Below are 15991 nucleotides of genomic sequence, written 5' to 3'. Positions count from 1 at the left end.
ACCTCTTCTACGTCCTCACCACAAAAATCATGGTTTGAACTTTCCAAATGAACATATAGACAAGCCTGATGCATTTTGGAAACAAGTTCTGTGGACCGATGAGGTTAAAATTGAACTTTTTGGCCGGAATGAGCAAAGGTACGTTTGGAGAAGAAGGGGCACAGAATTTAATGAAAAGAACCTCTGTCCAACTGTTATGGGGTTGGATCAATCATGCTTTGGGGTTGTGTTGCAGCCAGTGGCACAGGGAACATCTCACGAGTAGAAGGAAAAATGGATTCAATAAAATTTCAGCAAATTTTGGATGGTAACTTGATGCCATCTGTGAAAAAGCTGAAGTTAAAGAGAGGATGGCTTCTACAAATGGATAATGATCCTAAACACGCCTCGAAATCCACGGGGGATTACATCAAGAGGCGTAAACTGAAGGTTTTGCCATGGCCTTCACAATCTCCTGACCTCAACATAATTGAAAATCTATGGATAGACCTTAAAAGAGCACTGCGAGACAGACAGGCCAGAAATCTCTAAGAACTGGAAGACTTTTGTAAGGAAGAATGGGCAAAGATACCTCAAACAAGAATTGAAAGACTCTTGGCTGGCTACAAAAAGCGTTTACAAGCTGTGATACTTGCCAAAGGGGGCAGTACAAGATATTAACTCTGCAGGGTGCCCAAACTTTTGCAGACGCCATTTTTTTGTTTTCTGTTATTTTGAAAGTGTAAATGATGGAAATAAAATCTAACTTTTGTTGACATATTATAAGAATGTCTAATCTGTAATTTGATGCCTTTTGGAGATTTTTCCATCTTTCCTTGGCTTCTTTATGCACATTAATACAAATTTTTAGCTGAGGTGCCCAAACTTTCGATCCCCACTGTATATTCCCATGTATTAATCTATATATTTTCCTTTGTCTGTCTTCATCTATCTCTATTCCCAAATCTCTTTCCCATTTTATTATATACATTGGTTTTGTGAAAGTGTCTAACTCAGTGAGGATCTTATAAATTTTTGCCGTGCCTCGTCTCCCATCACCTCGTGTTTCTAACAACCTCTCAAACAGATTCCAATCCTTTCTCGATCTCAACGGTTTTGGAAGGTCTCTGACAAAGTGTTTTAATTGGTGATATTTCCATTCATCTATTTTAATAAAAAGTTCCTTTTTATCTTTTTTCAAATCCTTAAGTGTTCTCAATTCCTGTCCTTCCATTATATCTCTCAGTTGGATATCTTCTTTTTTAAACCATTTTCCTGTGCTCTCCTCCTTACCTGGGGGAAAATAATCCATGTTCCTCAGTGATATTAATTGTGAATTAAAATCCCATTTCATAATTTTATGCAACTTATCCCAAACCTTAAGAACATTTAATGTAAAAACACTTGTGATATCTTTTAACCCTCTATATTGTGCTGGTGCCCATATAATTCTACTCAAGGTAACTCCACTTAATTCATTCTCAATCTGAACCCAGCTTTTCCCTTCTTGGTTATGTGTCCAATCATAAATTCTCGCTAGGACTGCTGCTCTATAATACCTCTTAATATCTGGTACTCCCAAACCTCCCTTCTCCTTTTTTCTACTTAACAAGTCATATGATATTCTAGGTTTTTATTTTTCCATATGTATTTTGTTAACATCCTTTTCATTACTTTAAAAAAGAGGGAAGCGTTTGAGAGGTGAAAGGTTATTGGGCAAGGGAAGTATGTTGTGGGTTTAGACCAAGCTAAAGCCTTTGACAGAGTTGAACATGGCCATCTGTGGGCGACTTTGTTAAAGTACGGTATCCCAAGGTTATTTGTCGATTGGCTAAGAAATTTCTATGTTTTAGGAAGGCCCTTCCACTAAATACAGTGATACCTTGGTTCACTAATGCTTATGTTCACGCACAACCTCGATGCACGAACAGAAGAGTGCGCAAAAATTTTGCTTCGGTTTGCGAACTCCGCTTCAGTTCACGAACACGAGCTGTGGCCATCTTCCCTGCTCTGACACGTGACTTCCTGTAGGCGAGATTGCAGTCACAGACAGACACTGAAAGTGCACTGTGAAGACACTTACAGTACTGAGAAGCTTTTTGGTGTGCTGTTTAGCACATACTGTACTGTACATTCCTATGCACACTTGCTGTAAAGCTTTTTTGTGTGCTTTTTAGCACATACTGTACTGGACATCCAGTATGGTTCCAAAAAAATTCAGAGCAAGAATGGTGGTAAGAAGAAAGTGCGGAGCAGTAATGAAGGTGACAAGAATGTGCAGAGCAAGCATGTTGTTGAAAAGAAAGTGCAGAGTGGTAATGAAGGTAACAAGAATGTGCAGAGCGCTAATGAAGTTGACAGAAATGTGCAGAGCAAGCATGGTGGTAAAAAGAAAGTGCAGAGCAGTAATGAAGGTGACAAAAACATGCAGAGCAGTAATGAAGGTGACAAGAACATGCAGAGCAGTAATGAAGGTGACAAGAACATGCAGAGCAGTAATGAAGGTGACAAGAATGTGCAGAGCACTAATGAAGGTGACAAGAAAGTGCAGAGCAAGCATGGTGGTAAAAAGAAAGTGCAGAGCTGTAATGAAGGTGACAAGAATGTGCAGAGCGTTAATGAAGGTGACAAGAATGTGCAGAGCGGTAATGAAGGTGACAAAAACGTGCAGAGCTGTAATGAAGGTGACAAAAACATGCAGAGCAGTAATGAAGGTGACAAGAATTTGCAGAGCGTTAATGAAGGTGACAAGAATGTGCAGAGCGTTAATGAAGGTGACAAGAACGTGCAGAGTTGTAATGAAGGTGACAAAAACGTGCAGAGCGGTAATGAAGGTGACAAGAATGTGCAGAGCAGTAATGAAGGTGACAAGAACGTGCAGAGCAGTAATGAAGGTGACAAGAACGTGCAGAGTAGTAATGAAGGTGACAAGAACGTGCAGAGCAGTAATGAAGGTGACAAGAAAGTGCAGAGCAAGCATGGTGGTAAAAAGAAAGTGCAGAGCTGTAATGAAGGTGACAAGAATGTGCAGAGCGTTAATGAAGGTGACAAGAACGTGCAGAGCGGTAATGAAGTTGACAAAAACGTGCAGAGCGGTAATAAAGGTGACAAGAATGTGCAGAGCAGTAATGAAGGTGACAAGAATGTGCAGAGCGGCAATGAAGGTGACAAGAACATGCAGAGCGGTAATAAAGGTGACAAGAATGTGCAGAGCGGTAATGAAGGTGACAAGAACGTGCAGAGCAGTAATAAAGGTGACAAGAATGTGCAGAGCGATAATGAAGGTGGCAAGAATGTGCAGAGCAAGCATGGTGGTAAAAAGAAAGTGCAGAGCAAGAATGGTGGTAAGAAGAAAGTGCGGAGCAGTAATTAAGGTGACAAGAAAGTGCAGAGCGGCAATGAAGGTGACAAGAAAGTGCAGAGTGGTAATGAAGGTTCAGAGCAAGAATGGTAAAAATAGGATTGTGAAGAAAATAACCATTGAGTTGGAGAAGGAAATTGTAGAAAAGCATGACCGTGGTATTTGTGTGACTGATCTGGCCTTGGTGTGCAAGATGGTGAAGTCAATAATCTCGACTATTTTGAAGAAAAAAGCTGCCATCAAAGGAACTTATGTGGGAAAAGGAGTAACAATGTTAACCAAGTAAAGGATGCAAGTGCTGGAAGAGGTGGAAAAACCTTTTAGTGTGGTTGAATGAGAAACAGCTGACAGGTACAGTGTTAGTGAAGCTATGATCTGTGAAAAAGCCAGGAAATTGCACAGTGATTTCCTGCAACAAAAAAAAACCCTCTACAAGTGCAGCAAGTGAAGAATATAAAGCCAGTAGAGGGTGGTTTGAAAAATCCCGTAAGAGAAGTGGCATCCACAGTTTAATAGGACGTGGTGAGGCTTCCAGTTCTAACAAGGCCACTGCAGAAGCCAACAAGAAAGAATTTGCAGAATTCATAAAGGAAGAAGGATTAGTCACTCAACAAGTGTTGAAACTGTGATGAAACCGGGCTCTTCTGGAAAAAGATGCCGAACAGAACCTATATCACACAGGAGGAAAAGGCAGTGCCGGGGCACAAGCCCATGAAGGACAGAGTGACCCTTTTGCTGTGTGCGAAAGCAAACTCCAATCTGAAGATTAAGCCACTACTGGTGTACCATTCCCAGACCCCTCATGCATTCAGGGAACAGAATGTGAACAAGGCCAGACTGCCTGTCACGTGGAGGGCCAATGCAAAAGCTTGGGTTAAAAGGCAATTGTTCATGGAATGGCTGCACGAGGTGTTCGCACTCACCATAAGAAAATATCTGTCTGACAACCAACTGCCTGAAAGGTGCCCTGGCAGAGCCTCCAGCCTTGGTGGATGATATGGACACTGAGTATGACTTCATAAGGTCAAGTTCCTCCCCCCCAACACGACACCTCTTCTGCAGCCCATGGACCAGCGAGTGATCTGCAACTTCAAGAAGCTGTACACAAAGGCGCTCTTCACTAGGTGTTTTAACCTCCCTAGCGGTCTGATTATGTTCATATTTCTGTGCTCAAAGCAGTAAATTTTTTGCATGGAAATATGTCGTTTTTTTATTGTAGGCCTGTAATTTTTAGGAATAACTCACTGAAATCTGTCCGAACAAGAGTCTAGTCTTTGAAACACGAAATCATAAATTATAATTTAATAAATAATAATAAAAAATTATAATATAATAATAATATATTTAATTCAATAATATAATCAAACCAAAAACACTGAAATTTGAAATAAAGCGCCAGTTCGCACATCACTGAGCAAAGTCGCAAAATCGTTTTCAGTGTCTGATGACGAATTTCCCCACGAATCATTATCACTCAATTCTGCAAGTGGTTCTAATTTACTATCGCTGTTCTCTAGCCGGTCTAAAACCACTTTTGACCTAAAGGGACGCTTTTTGGACTCCATGGACATTTCTCAGTTTCCAGGCAGAAAAAACAGTAAAAATGCAGGCAGGGCACAGGACAAAGCACTCGGGACAAAATGTATGTGAAATGGTTTGACACAGTAATGATTTACTATGTGATTTTAGTGAATTTAATGAATGTCATTTTTAAAATGTTAAAATTTCCCACCAGTTTCGTCCCCCGTACGTCCCGACATCGCAGGGAACGGAACCGAGAAGACAGATGCCGGCATCGGCCCGAGGACATGGCCGGGGACGCTACAGGGGGGACATTGTGGGAGTGTAGGACAAGGTAAGTGGAGAAGAGATCCCGGAGCAACGCTGCAGGGTATTCCCGAGTGTAGCTCGGGGTTACCACTTGTGGTGCTGAAACTTTACCCTGAGCTACACCCGGGAATACCGCCAGGGGGGTTAATGTCACTGAGGCGACATCCTTGAGTCTGAAAGAGTTCTGGAAGAAACATTTCAATGTTCTCCACTGCATCAACCTCGTTGACAAAGCCTGGGAAGATGTCATGTACCGGACCTAACACTCAGCCTGGAGGAAACTGTGGCCAGAATGAGTCAATAAAGTTGACTTTGAAGGGTCTGATGCAGACGCAGTGGAGGAGATTGTGTCCATGGGCAAGAGTATGGGTCTGGACGTCGATGATGGAGATATAGAGGAGCTTGTTGAGGAACATAAGGAGGAGCTGACTACGGAAGATCTTTCTGAACTCCACAGTGAGCGGCAGAAGGTGCTTATTGAGGAGCATTCCACTGAGGAAGAGGAAGACAGGGAGGAGGTTAGCAGTGATGCTATAAAATACATTATGGAAAAGGGAATGAGTGCCATGCTTTTTTTGAGAAGCATCAACATAACTGTAATGAACAGAGTGTTGAATCTGATGAATGATAGCGTGGTCTCTCAATTCTGGAGGGTTATGCAGCGCAGGAAAAGACAAATAACAGTGGACAGATTTTTCACCAAAACTGAGCCTGCAGCTAAGAGACAAAGAAGAGAGGAAACCCCTGAAGTAGATCTCCCCAATGTCCTTATGGAGGGGGACTCTCCCTCCGAACAATAACCGCCTCCCACCCGCCTTCCTGTCCTCCATGCCAGAAGTTGTCTCAAGCAAGGTTAGTGTTTTCTCTCTTCATACTGTGCTGCACTGTACTGTGCTTTGCTTCATATTTTTGTGATTCAAAAACAAAAACAACCTTATGGGAAAGTTTGATTCGGTTGGCGATCAAATTCGGTTTGCGACCACATTCATAGGAGTCAGAACGGATTAACCTGATTTACATTGAACCCTATGGGAAAATTTAATAACTGCAATATCAGTTTTGAATGAACAGACCATTAAATTATATGCATGATTTATATTGATAGTGCTGCATAATTGTCAGAACATGTTATAGTTGATGTATATTTAATGTTATAGGATTTGTGTGAACAATATTTAATGTACCATACATTCATTTTAAATGCGGGTGGGAAATGTGGGTAAACTGCACCTCACTGACTGGGAAACACTCACCCCTTGTAACATAAGGTATAAAAATAATTGGAACAAATAGGAGTGGGGTTTTTAGGTGAATATATTACAAACCAACACTAAATATTAATTAAAATATTACATTATTTTAAACAAATACATAAAAAGATTCTAAAAAGAAACTGATATAGTTCCATAATATATATCCAATATGTGCCATTTGATGGATTTAAATTGAGATCCTCAAACACACGCTCTTCTATATGTTTCGCCAACTTAGCTTCTTCAGGAAGCAAACTTGTGCATGAAATACTAATAGTAATACAAATACATAGATAAGAAATGCATCCAACAACAGTAATAATACTGTATACTTGCATGGTGACAAGGGGAATCAAACCTCCCTTACTACCCAATATCTCTGTCCACATGTCAAAACCCTTTTTTCTTTTTTTATAGCTAAGAATGTTGCTAAGAATCATTGAAGGCATACAAGTGCCTAAAGGAGTGTAGTTAGATGTTGAAGCCCATTACAATTCGATTCCTCACAATCTTGGTATTCATGGGATTATAATGATTTAGTGTTACAAATTTGGGAATCTATCTTGACTCATAACATATTCATGTTTAAATGCTCCCACTTCTTCCAGGTACAAGGCGTTGCCATGGGGATGCGATGAGCTCCCTCATATGCCAATTTGTACCTGGTGGGGTGGGAGCGGGACTTGTTTTCTTGTGATGATTTAAGTTGCATAATATCTTGGAATCGTTATATCGATGATATTTTCATGATTTGGGCAGGATCAAAGGACCGACTGTTGACATTTTTAGAACTATTGAGGTATGATAGATTCAACCTTAAATTTACATATAATTATCGCTCTGAACAAATCACTTTTCTAGATGTGGAGATTTTTTTTAATACAGATGGGACACTATGCAGAAAACCATCAGCAGGTAATACCATAATACATGCTACTAGTTCACATACAGATTAATTGATTAGAAGTATCCACTACAGCCAATATTTAAGGATAAAGCAGAACTATACTAATGATATAGATTTTTGTTATGCAACTAAGGCCCTACAAGAGCTACTACTGGCCAGGGGATATTGTAAATCCTGCCCCAAAAAGGCTTATAATAGAATGACTCAACAGGAGAAATCTTTAATATATAAGCCTAGGAGAACAACACAATAAAAATTACATGGATTTTTACTCGGTACAACAGACTTCATCAAACCATAAGAAATATTTATAAAAAATATCAGTACCTACTAAATTCTGATGAATGTATCAGTAAATATATCAAACCTTATCTAGAGATTACATTCAAACGCTCAACATCTTTAAGAGATCAACTAGTTTGAAGTAATTACTCTAATCAAGTAACTTCTCTGTTATCCACAGTCAGTTCCTTTCCCTGTGGTAGATGTAATTACTGTTGCTTCACCCTAAAAGGTAGGAACATTATTCTTCCAAATAACCAAATCCTCAGTCCCAAGTGTGGTATAACATGCCAAACCATTGGCGTGATTTACCTTATGAAGTGTAGGTGTGGTGCGTTTTATGTTGGGAAGATGAAACTTCCATTCTATAAACACATCAGAGAGTATGTTTCCTTAATATCCAAGAAAAAATTAGAAACTCCTATTAGTTGACATGAAGGACTCTATCATGGATTTGACTTGCATTCCATTGGTTTCTTTGCATTGGAACATGTCCCCTCCATTAAACGAGGGGGGGATAAATAGGACACTACTGCAAATTGAAAGAAGATGGATATATTGGTTGCATGCTTTACAGTACCCAGGACTCCATTTCTATGAAATTGTCCTGTAATAAACCGCTTTGGTCAGTTAAAATGGGTAGAACCCATATCCAAGATTTGATTTATTTTTAACATAATTCTGTATTATTATCGGTTAACAATGTACTGTTTGTAAAATTGTTGTAATATATGTAACTTTTCTGAATGGTAATACTTCTATATTGCATTACTTTGTTATGCTTACATTGATCAGATATGGATGAGATCATGTATGTATCTATGCATACAGACTTTTAATGGTATTGATTTTGTTGTCGGCGTACTCGTTTGGCTGGGATTCACCTATGACTATGACCCTGTGCTGTGGGAAGGTTCTTTCTTGTGGCTTCAAATTTGGAGCAGGTCCTCAGAGATGGCTTTTTTTGGCAATTGTACAGACATGTAGGGCATTTGGGCTTTCCCTGGGAAGTCTTTGTCCCCCAGTGTTATCCTGCGCCCATTTTTGGAGTTTCTGCCAAGGCACAGTATTTCCCTACCATCCCTATCACATTCCCCCAGAGAAGGGTGAGGACGCTTATCTCTCGACAATCTTAGAGGTATATATATATACACCCCAGATGCCGATTTAAGTCTGTTTACACATCTAATGTCCTCCACCGAACCATCTTCTTTATAACCACAAGATGGTGCTATGTGTAGGTTTACAACTTCTCCTATGCATTCAGGTAAGCTTTTTGCCTCCCATTCATTTGCCTGTCTTGTGGTGTGCTTCCTGTGGATTGGTAGTGTTCTGTGGGCAGATGGAAGCCAGTGTGTGAGGGTTGCCACCTCATCCCTTTAAAATTGAACACATATTAATTACACAGACTCAGCGGCTGATTAAGGTGGTAATTAAACTCACTTGGTGCCTTATCTGCATTAAATTAGCCTCAGAACCTGTGTATTAAATGTGTTCGGTTTGATAGCGATGAGGTGGCAACCCAACAGTGCGCATGTGCAGACTACAATAATATGTCTGGGCTGTAACGTCAGTCACCGTCCAGGTAGAAGGGCTATTAGACCCGAAACCTTGGTAGTTATTTTGCCGCAGTCCTGGAGGAGCCAGAGATGCATATAGGAACTTTTTTGTTATCCGCTAGCCAAATTTTGAGATATCTTTGTAAATATATTACATTTATATTCCTTCAAAGGGCTAATTGCTTATGCAGTTGGTATTTTTTGCTTAAACTTCTAGAACTAAAGCTGGCCTGTTTATGGCATATTTGGGATCTAGTCCTGGGTACAAGGTACCTTATTTATATTTATTATGGATTTTGTTGGATTTAATAGTAATGGTAATGGAAACTGACTTCCCCTTTCCTATTATATGCATTTACCTTCATAGTTCATTTCTAATATATCTTGTGGAGTAATTGCACTCCACCATAAATTATATCAGGCTAAAACATTCATCTTTAATAGTTCTTTGTTGTTTTTTATAAAAAAAATTTATCACTCCTCTAGTGAATAGGCCCCACTTATTATCATCATTGCAATACTCTGGCTCCCCCTAGTGAACGGTTTCACTGCATTTTGTTAGCGAGTATCATTTTATGGCAGTATACAGTGATGCTACATATATAATGAAATATAAATATAGAATATTTTGTAGCCAATAATGATTGTATTTCATTAGGATTATTCTCTGGTCAATATATTCCCTCTTCGGTTTGCCTTGTGCCGCTGTGGCTCCACCCCTGTGGACTCCATGGGTTTCCTCCTGTGACTCTATCTGGTCGAGTCCTTGATGTGCTAAGTCTGAGATGTATGCAGACTAGCTGGATTGGGTAATAGGGGAAGTTTGATTCCCTTTGTCTGCATGCCTGTATATAGTATTATTATTGTTGTTGGATACATTTCTTATCTATGTCTTTCTATTACTATTAGTATCTAATGCACAGGTTTGCTTCCTGAAGAAGCCAAGTTGGTGAAACATATGGAAGAGTCTGTGTTTGAGGAACTCAATTTAAATCCATTAAATGGCACATTTCGGATATATACTATGGAACTATATCTGTTTCTGTTTAGAATATTTTATGTATTTGTTTAAAATAAACTGTAATATTTTAATTAATATTTAGTGTTAGCATGTAATACATGCACCTAAAAAAACCCCACTGCTACCTGTTCCAATTATTTCTAAATATTTAATGTACAATTACTGTAGACAGGATAGTGTGTCATTCTTGCTGTCAATTCAGCATGTTCAGATGGATGTTCTGAAATGAACTGCATTGCATAGAGACCATACCACAGCTCTCCTTAAAGCTTGTTTTGAATCTTTTGCTGCAGGTGACATTAAAGGAGACGTATTGATTGCCATCAGCATGGGTCCTGTCATCCATCATCTCTTTTCAGTGCAGAACTATTTCAGAGATATCATCCTTCTCAAGCCTACTGACCACTGTATTGTAGAAGTAAAAAAATGGAAGGGCAGCCGGACCGGAGCATTTGACTGGTCACACGCCTGTACAATTAATGCACAAATGGCAGGAAAGAGGTACAGTATCTCCCAATTTTTGTATGCCTGGCATGACAAGCCAGTAGTGCTGGGAGTGGGGGGCAGACATAACTTTTAAAACTTTTTTTCCCCATTTACTTAGCTAATTCAACTTGTGGGAAGATTTGTAAATCAGTTGGTAATATCACAAGGGGATAAAAGAGAATGTTCATAATGCCTTAATACTTCACTAAAATCAAATGTAATCATGTTAGAATGGAATTCCTGAACCAACCTCCCACTTGAGCACTGGATAGAGACTTCTTTCAATGCCAGGTGCCAGAATGCAGAGAGTATTCAAGAAACTGGCACACCGCTGCCATTCTGCCTATTGTCACCTAGTACAGATCACACTCCTAATGTGTGCAGTGAGTGCACAGTGGGCCCTATTTCCTTGTGGAAGAAAAAAGGCAGGAGGGGAGGAGGAGAGAAAAAGTATAAAAGAAAAAAGGAGAAGAACAAAAGGGGAAGGAGAGAAGGAGAAAAAAGATAAGGAAGAGGAGGAGAAGGAGAAAAGGAGAAGGAGAGGAGGAGAAGGAGAGGAGGAGGAGGAGAAAAAGAGAAGAAGGAGAGGAGGAGAAGGAGAAAAGGAGGAGAGAAAGAAAATGAAAAGAAGGAGAGGGAGTGTCAGACACCGCCTGGCGGTACCTCTAGCACTCCACAGAACAGGATTCCCCAGAGCGCGGAATCTAAGCCCCAGTCTGCTGTTTACCAGGGCCCCTGATGGTGGGGATGGACTTGGAGCAGACTGAGACCAGGTCGCGGCCCCTAAATACACCCACCTGTGGTAGAGGGATCCGCCAGAAGTGTGTACAGGTGGAGACCCTGACGTGAAGAGGCAGATGGGCCTGAGCAGTGGTGACCGGATCCGTGCAGGGAGGATGGATAGCAGGGCAATAAGCGTGGTCAGACAGGCCGGTTCGGTAATAGTGGGATCAGCTGTCAGGGCTCCCGGGTATGACCAGAGGTATGTGACTGATGCAGGGAAACGCAGACTTCAGATATGTGATAAACAATATAATTTATTAACACTAACAATACAAACATAAACGCAGTGCAATACTAAAACATAATACAGTGCAAACAAACCCAACCAATCACCCACAGATAACAGTACATACAATGCAAGCGTCGTCAGGCAGGCCGGGTCAATATCAATAGGGCAGGTAGGTACAGGGGGAGCAAGCGGAGATTGGTCGGGGTCACAGGCCAGGTTCAGCAGGTAGCAAGCAGCGTAGTACAGAGGGTCAGGCAGAGGGATGGTCAGGGTCACAAGCCAGGGATCAGAACAGGTAGCAAGCAGCGTGGTACAGAGGGTCAGGCAGGGGGATGGTCAGGAGCGAGCCGGGATCAGAGCAGGAGAAGTCAGCAGCGGTTCAGATCAGGCAGGGTCAGCAAAGGAACAGAAACAGGATGCAGGACAGATACAGGGCCCAGGACAAACACAACACCAAGGCAGAGTCTGCAGGTCTGGCCATCCCTTAAATACACCAGTATAATCAGTTCCAGGTGTTAGCTGGCTGAAAGGTTGAGTCTCTGATTGCTGGGAGCACCCGCTGGCCAGCCCTGGTACTGCAGATCAAAAGGCAGGTGAGTCCCACCATTGCTGGCCAGTCCATTCCTGACATCAGCGTGGTACAAGGCAGCAGACAAAGAATAGTCAAGTCACTCGCCGGGTTCGGTAACAGGAGTTCAGATCAGTAGAATTGTCCAGAAGAGTAGTCAAACGAGCCAGGGGTCAGAGCAGGAGAAGTCAGCAAAGTCAGGATCCAGCAGGGTCAGCAACGAATCAATCAGCAGGAACCACACTAGCAGGAACAGGGTAAGAAGACCATATGGCAACTTGTGTCTGTGCAGGGCTGGTTTAAATAGCCCGCCTGGCACTGACAGGCGCGCCTGGGTGACAGGCGCGCCTGGGTCCTAGTTCCCACCTGCCTGCATGTCTTGTCGGACACCTACGCATGTGTAGACTCATGCGTCGCGGTGATCCCTGACAGGGAGAAAGAAGGATAAAAGAAAAACAAGAAATGAGAAGGAGAATGAGAGAAGGAGAAAAGTAGGAGAATGAGAGAAGGAGAAGAGAAGAAAAAGGAGAAGAAAAGCAAAAGGAGAGAAAAGTAGAAGCAGAACAGGAGAAGAAGAGAAGGAAAAGGAGAAAGGCAGAAGGAAAAATAGGAGAAGGAGAAGAAGAGGAGAGAAGGAGAAAGAAAGAAGAGAAGGGGAAAAGGAGAAGGAGAGAAGCACAATAAGGAGAAGGAAGAGGAGAAGGAGAAGGAGGAAAAGAAAGGGAGAGCAGTAGAAAAGGAGGAGAGAAGAAGGGGAGAAGCAAGAGGAGAGTTTCTAGTTTAAAAAAAAAAAAAAAATCTAAATACTCACTATGGCAATAAATAGATTCTTACTTTTGAATGCAAAACAATAGTTTTTCTGCCTATGGGACTTTTAACAAGGCACAATACCAACACACAAGTAAAATAAACATGAAAAAACTATAAGTATGCAAATAAAAACATCTCATTATACAAGTAAGAGATTTTTTAAAATTAGAAAGCTGATTTTATCCATTCCATTATGCATTCACATAGATCAGGGGTCTCCAAACTTTCTAAACAAAAGGCCAGCTTACTGTCCTTCAATCTTTAGAGGGGTCGGACTGTGCCTGAAAAGTTCTAGTGTCAGTGGCAGATAAAAATGCCCCATGACAGGTGTCTTTAAAGAGCTCAGACAGGTGCTACTAAGTTAGATTAATGAGTGGAGTAGAGGTGGACTCTTTAACCACTTCCAGACCGGACACTTTTATCCCCTTCCTGACCAGGGCAATTTTCAGCTTTTAGCGCTATCACACTTTGAATGACAATTGCGCGGTCATGCAACACTGTACCCAAATGAATTTTTTACCATTTTTTTGAGATAGATAAAGCTTTAATTTGGTGGTATTTATTCACCACTGGGATTTGTATTTTTTTTGCTATGTAAATGAAATGTCCAAAAATTTTGAAAAAAAGTGTTTTTTTTATAAAATTTTGCAAATAAATAATATTTCATCATAAATCTTAGCCAAAATTTATTCCGTTATCTTTTTAGTAAAAAAAAAAAATCCAAATTAGTTTATAAGCAAAAATTATAATTTTTAAACATTTTTTTTACATTTTTATTTTATTATTTTTTATTTTTATTTTTTACATACTGTCACCCTAGCAGTACTACTACTGTACTACTTGTGAGGGGTGATGAAGATTTTTTTTTTATTTTTTACACTGATTGCTTTTACACCCATATAGGATGTAAAAGCAATCATTTCTCTTTCTCTCTGTGTGCATTCATGCACTCATTGAGAAGAACTGAGTGAGCTGTGATTGGTCACAGCTTGTCACATGGTACAAGGCTTTTGTGAATAGCCTTGTACCATGTGACCTCTGTGATCATTCACAGATTTCACACGTAGTAAGCAATGATGTCACAAGTGACATCTTGCTTACTACTTTGCATGTGATCACTGATTGGCCAATCAGTGATCACATGATCGGGACCTCGTACAGAGGTCCCGTCCGACGATCGGTGTTTCACTGTGTCCGGAGGACACAGCGGGCACCGGATCGCGGTGCTGCGCGCTCCCAGGGAGCGCGCACAAGCAGGGTGCGGGGAGGCCGTTTATTGACGGCCACCCGACCCTGCAGTGCCACCGTCCGGCCGTTTATATACAACGGCCGGTCGGGAAGTGGTTAAAGGCACAATAACAGGTCTTTGAGAGCCAGAATTCTTGCTGTTTCTTAGGTGTTCAAATACTTCTGTTCAGCAGTGCAAGACAAATACATTATTTTAAAATCATACAATGTGGTTTCCTGATTTTTTTTTTAAATTCTGTCTCTCAGAGTGGGAATGCACCTACAATGTGAATTTCAGACCCCTCCATGATTTCTAAGTGGGAGATCTTGCAAAATCGCAGGGTGTTCAAATACTTCCGTTCCTCACTGTTTATTTCAGAATATCAGTTGAATGTTATAGGTGACATGGGATGTGCTCCTTCCTTCCAGTGACCAATGTGAGTACAAGGATGCTGGACTCAGGACAGCAATTACACATATTGTAAAATTTATTTCAGGTACTTACACAGCGCTTTACATATATATTGTACATTCACATCAGTCCCTAACCCTCAAGGGGTGTACAATCTAAAGGCTCTAACTTACATTCATACATACACATACTAGGGACAATTTTAGACAGGAGCCAATTAACCTACCAGCATGTCTTTGGAGTGTGGGAGGAAACCAGAGTACCCGGAGGAAACCCACGCAGTCACAGGAAGAACATGCAAACTCCAGGCAGGTGGTGCCGTGGCTGGGATTGAACCAATGACCATTTGGACTCAACCAGGAAAATTTCACAGACCCAATTGTGCTACCACAAGCTGACTGCCTGGTCCTCTGGGCTGTTGTGGATGTCATCAGCAAAGACCTGGAAGATTTTGTGAGAAACTTCACGAGATTCTCAAAGCTTCTGAAACCTGGCGGGCACTTGTTATATTATGGAGCTTTAAATGGCACATTCTTTGTGGTTGGGGGAGAGAGGTTCCATATGGTAAAATATAATGAAAGCGACTTGAGAAGTATGCTCAGTAATGAGGGGTTTGTTATCACCCATTTGGAGGTTTCCCAAAGAAAGGCTGAGAGTGATCTGATTGATTTTGATTCAGTTGTGTTCTGCACAGCTTAAAAAGAACAGAAGGTCTAGGCCCCATTCACATCATTGCAGTAGAAAGAGCACATGTATTTGAAACACTTGAAGACCGGACTGCTGTTGTACCCTCTTCCAGTCCAGGCCTTTTTTTAGTTTTCAGCGCTGTCACAATTTGAATGACAAATACTTAGGCATGCAACACTGTATTTTACATACTTTTGTGAGACAAGTGGAGCTTTCTTTTGGAGGTATTTAACTAGTATATAAAGGAAAAAGACCAAAAATGTTTTTAAAAAAATATTTTTCTCACTAGTGTGGCAGTAAAAAGAAAATGTAAAAAAAAAAATTGTAAAAAAATATTTTTTGTTTTACATACTGTCACCAGTCAGTGTCTCTAATCACCTCCACCCACTCATTGTCCCTAATCATTCCCACGCCAGTGGCAGTGTCCCTGATCATTGCCACACCAGGCCAGGTTGGTGTGGGCGCTGGATTCCTGCAGCAAGAATCTGTGGATTCTTTTTTCACCTTACATCAACTAGTTTGGACTCTAAATCTTGTGTTGTGGTGCATTTATTTATCCTTTGGCCCCTTGGTAGGAATGATTGCTGCTAAAAAAAA

At 40.9% G+C, this 15991-nt stretch overlaps 1 protein-coding gene across 1 annotated transcript; it reads left to right on the top strand.

The window, feature by feature from the left end:
• The first annotated feature begins 7318 nt into the window (after positions 1-7318).
• Positions 7319-15406, top strand: LOC149450929 (nicotinamide N-methyltransferase-like). The gene is made up of 4 exons (XM_089691247.1): positions 7319-7338; positions 10436-10693; positions 14725-14792; positions 15063-15406. The coding sequence occupies exons 1-4, from the start codon at positions 7319-7321 to the stop codon at positions 15404-15406; spliced, it is 690 nt and encodes a 229-aa protein (XP_089547373.1).
• The last annotated feature ends 585 nt before the right edge of the window (positions 15407-15991 follow it).

The sequence above is a fragment of the Staurois parvus genome, unplaced genomic scaffold (genome assembly GCF_062004578.1).
Source record: "Staurois parvus isolate SC_StPar_1 unplaced genomic scaffold, SC_StPar_1.0 ptg000558l, whole genome shotgun sequence".
In the NCBI taxonomy this organism is placed as follows: domain Eukaryota; kingdom Metazoa; phylum Chordata; class Amphibia; order Anura; family Ranidae; genus Staurois; species Staurois parvus.
Note: the sequence above shows the minus strand (reverse complement) of the source record. Positions and strands in the feature narration are given on the sequence as shown.

Coding starts and splice junctions, on each gene's coding strand:
- LOC149450929 (XM_089691247.1), top strand. CDS start 7,319: ATGCAGAAAACCATCAGCAG. Junction 7,339..10,435: donor ATGCAGAAAACCATCAGCAG/GTAATACCATAA, acceptor TGCATTGCATAG/AGACCATACCACAGCTCTCC. Junction 14,793..15,062: donor TATTGTAAAATTTATTTCAG/GTACTTACACAG, acceptor CATTTGGACTCA/ACCAGGAAAATTTCACAGAC.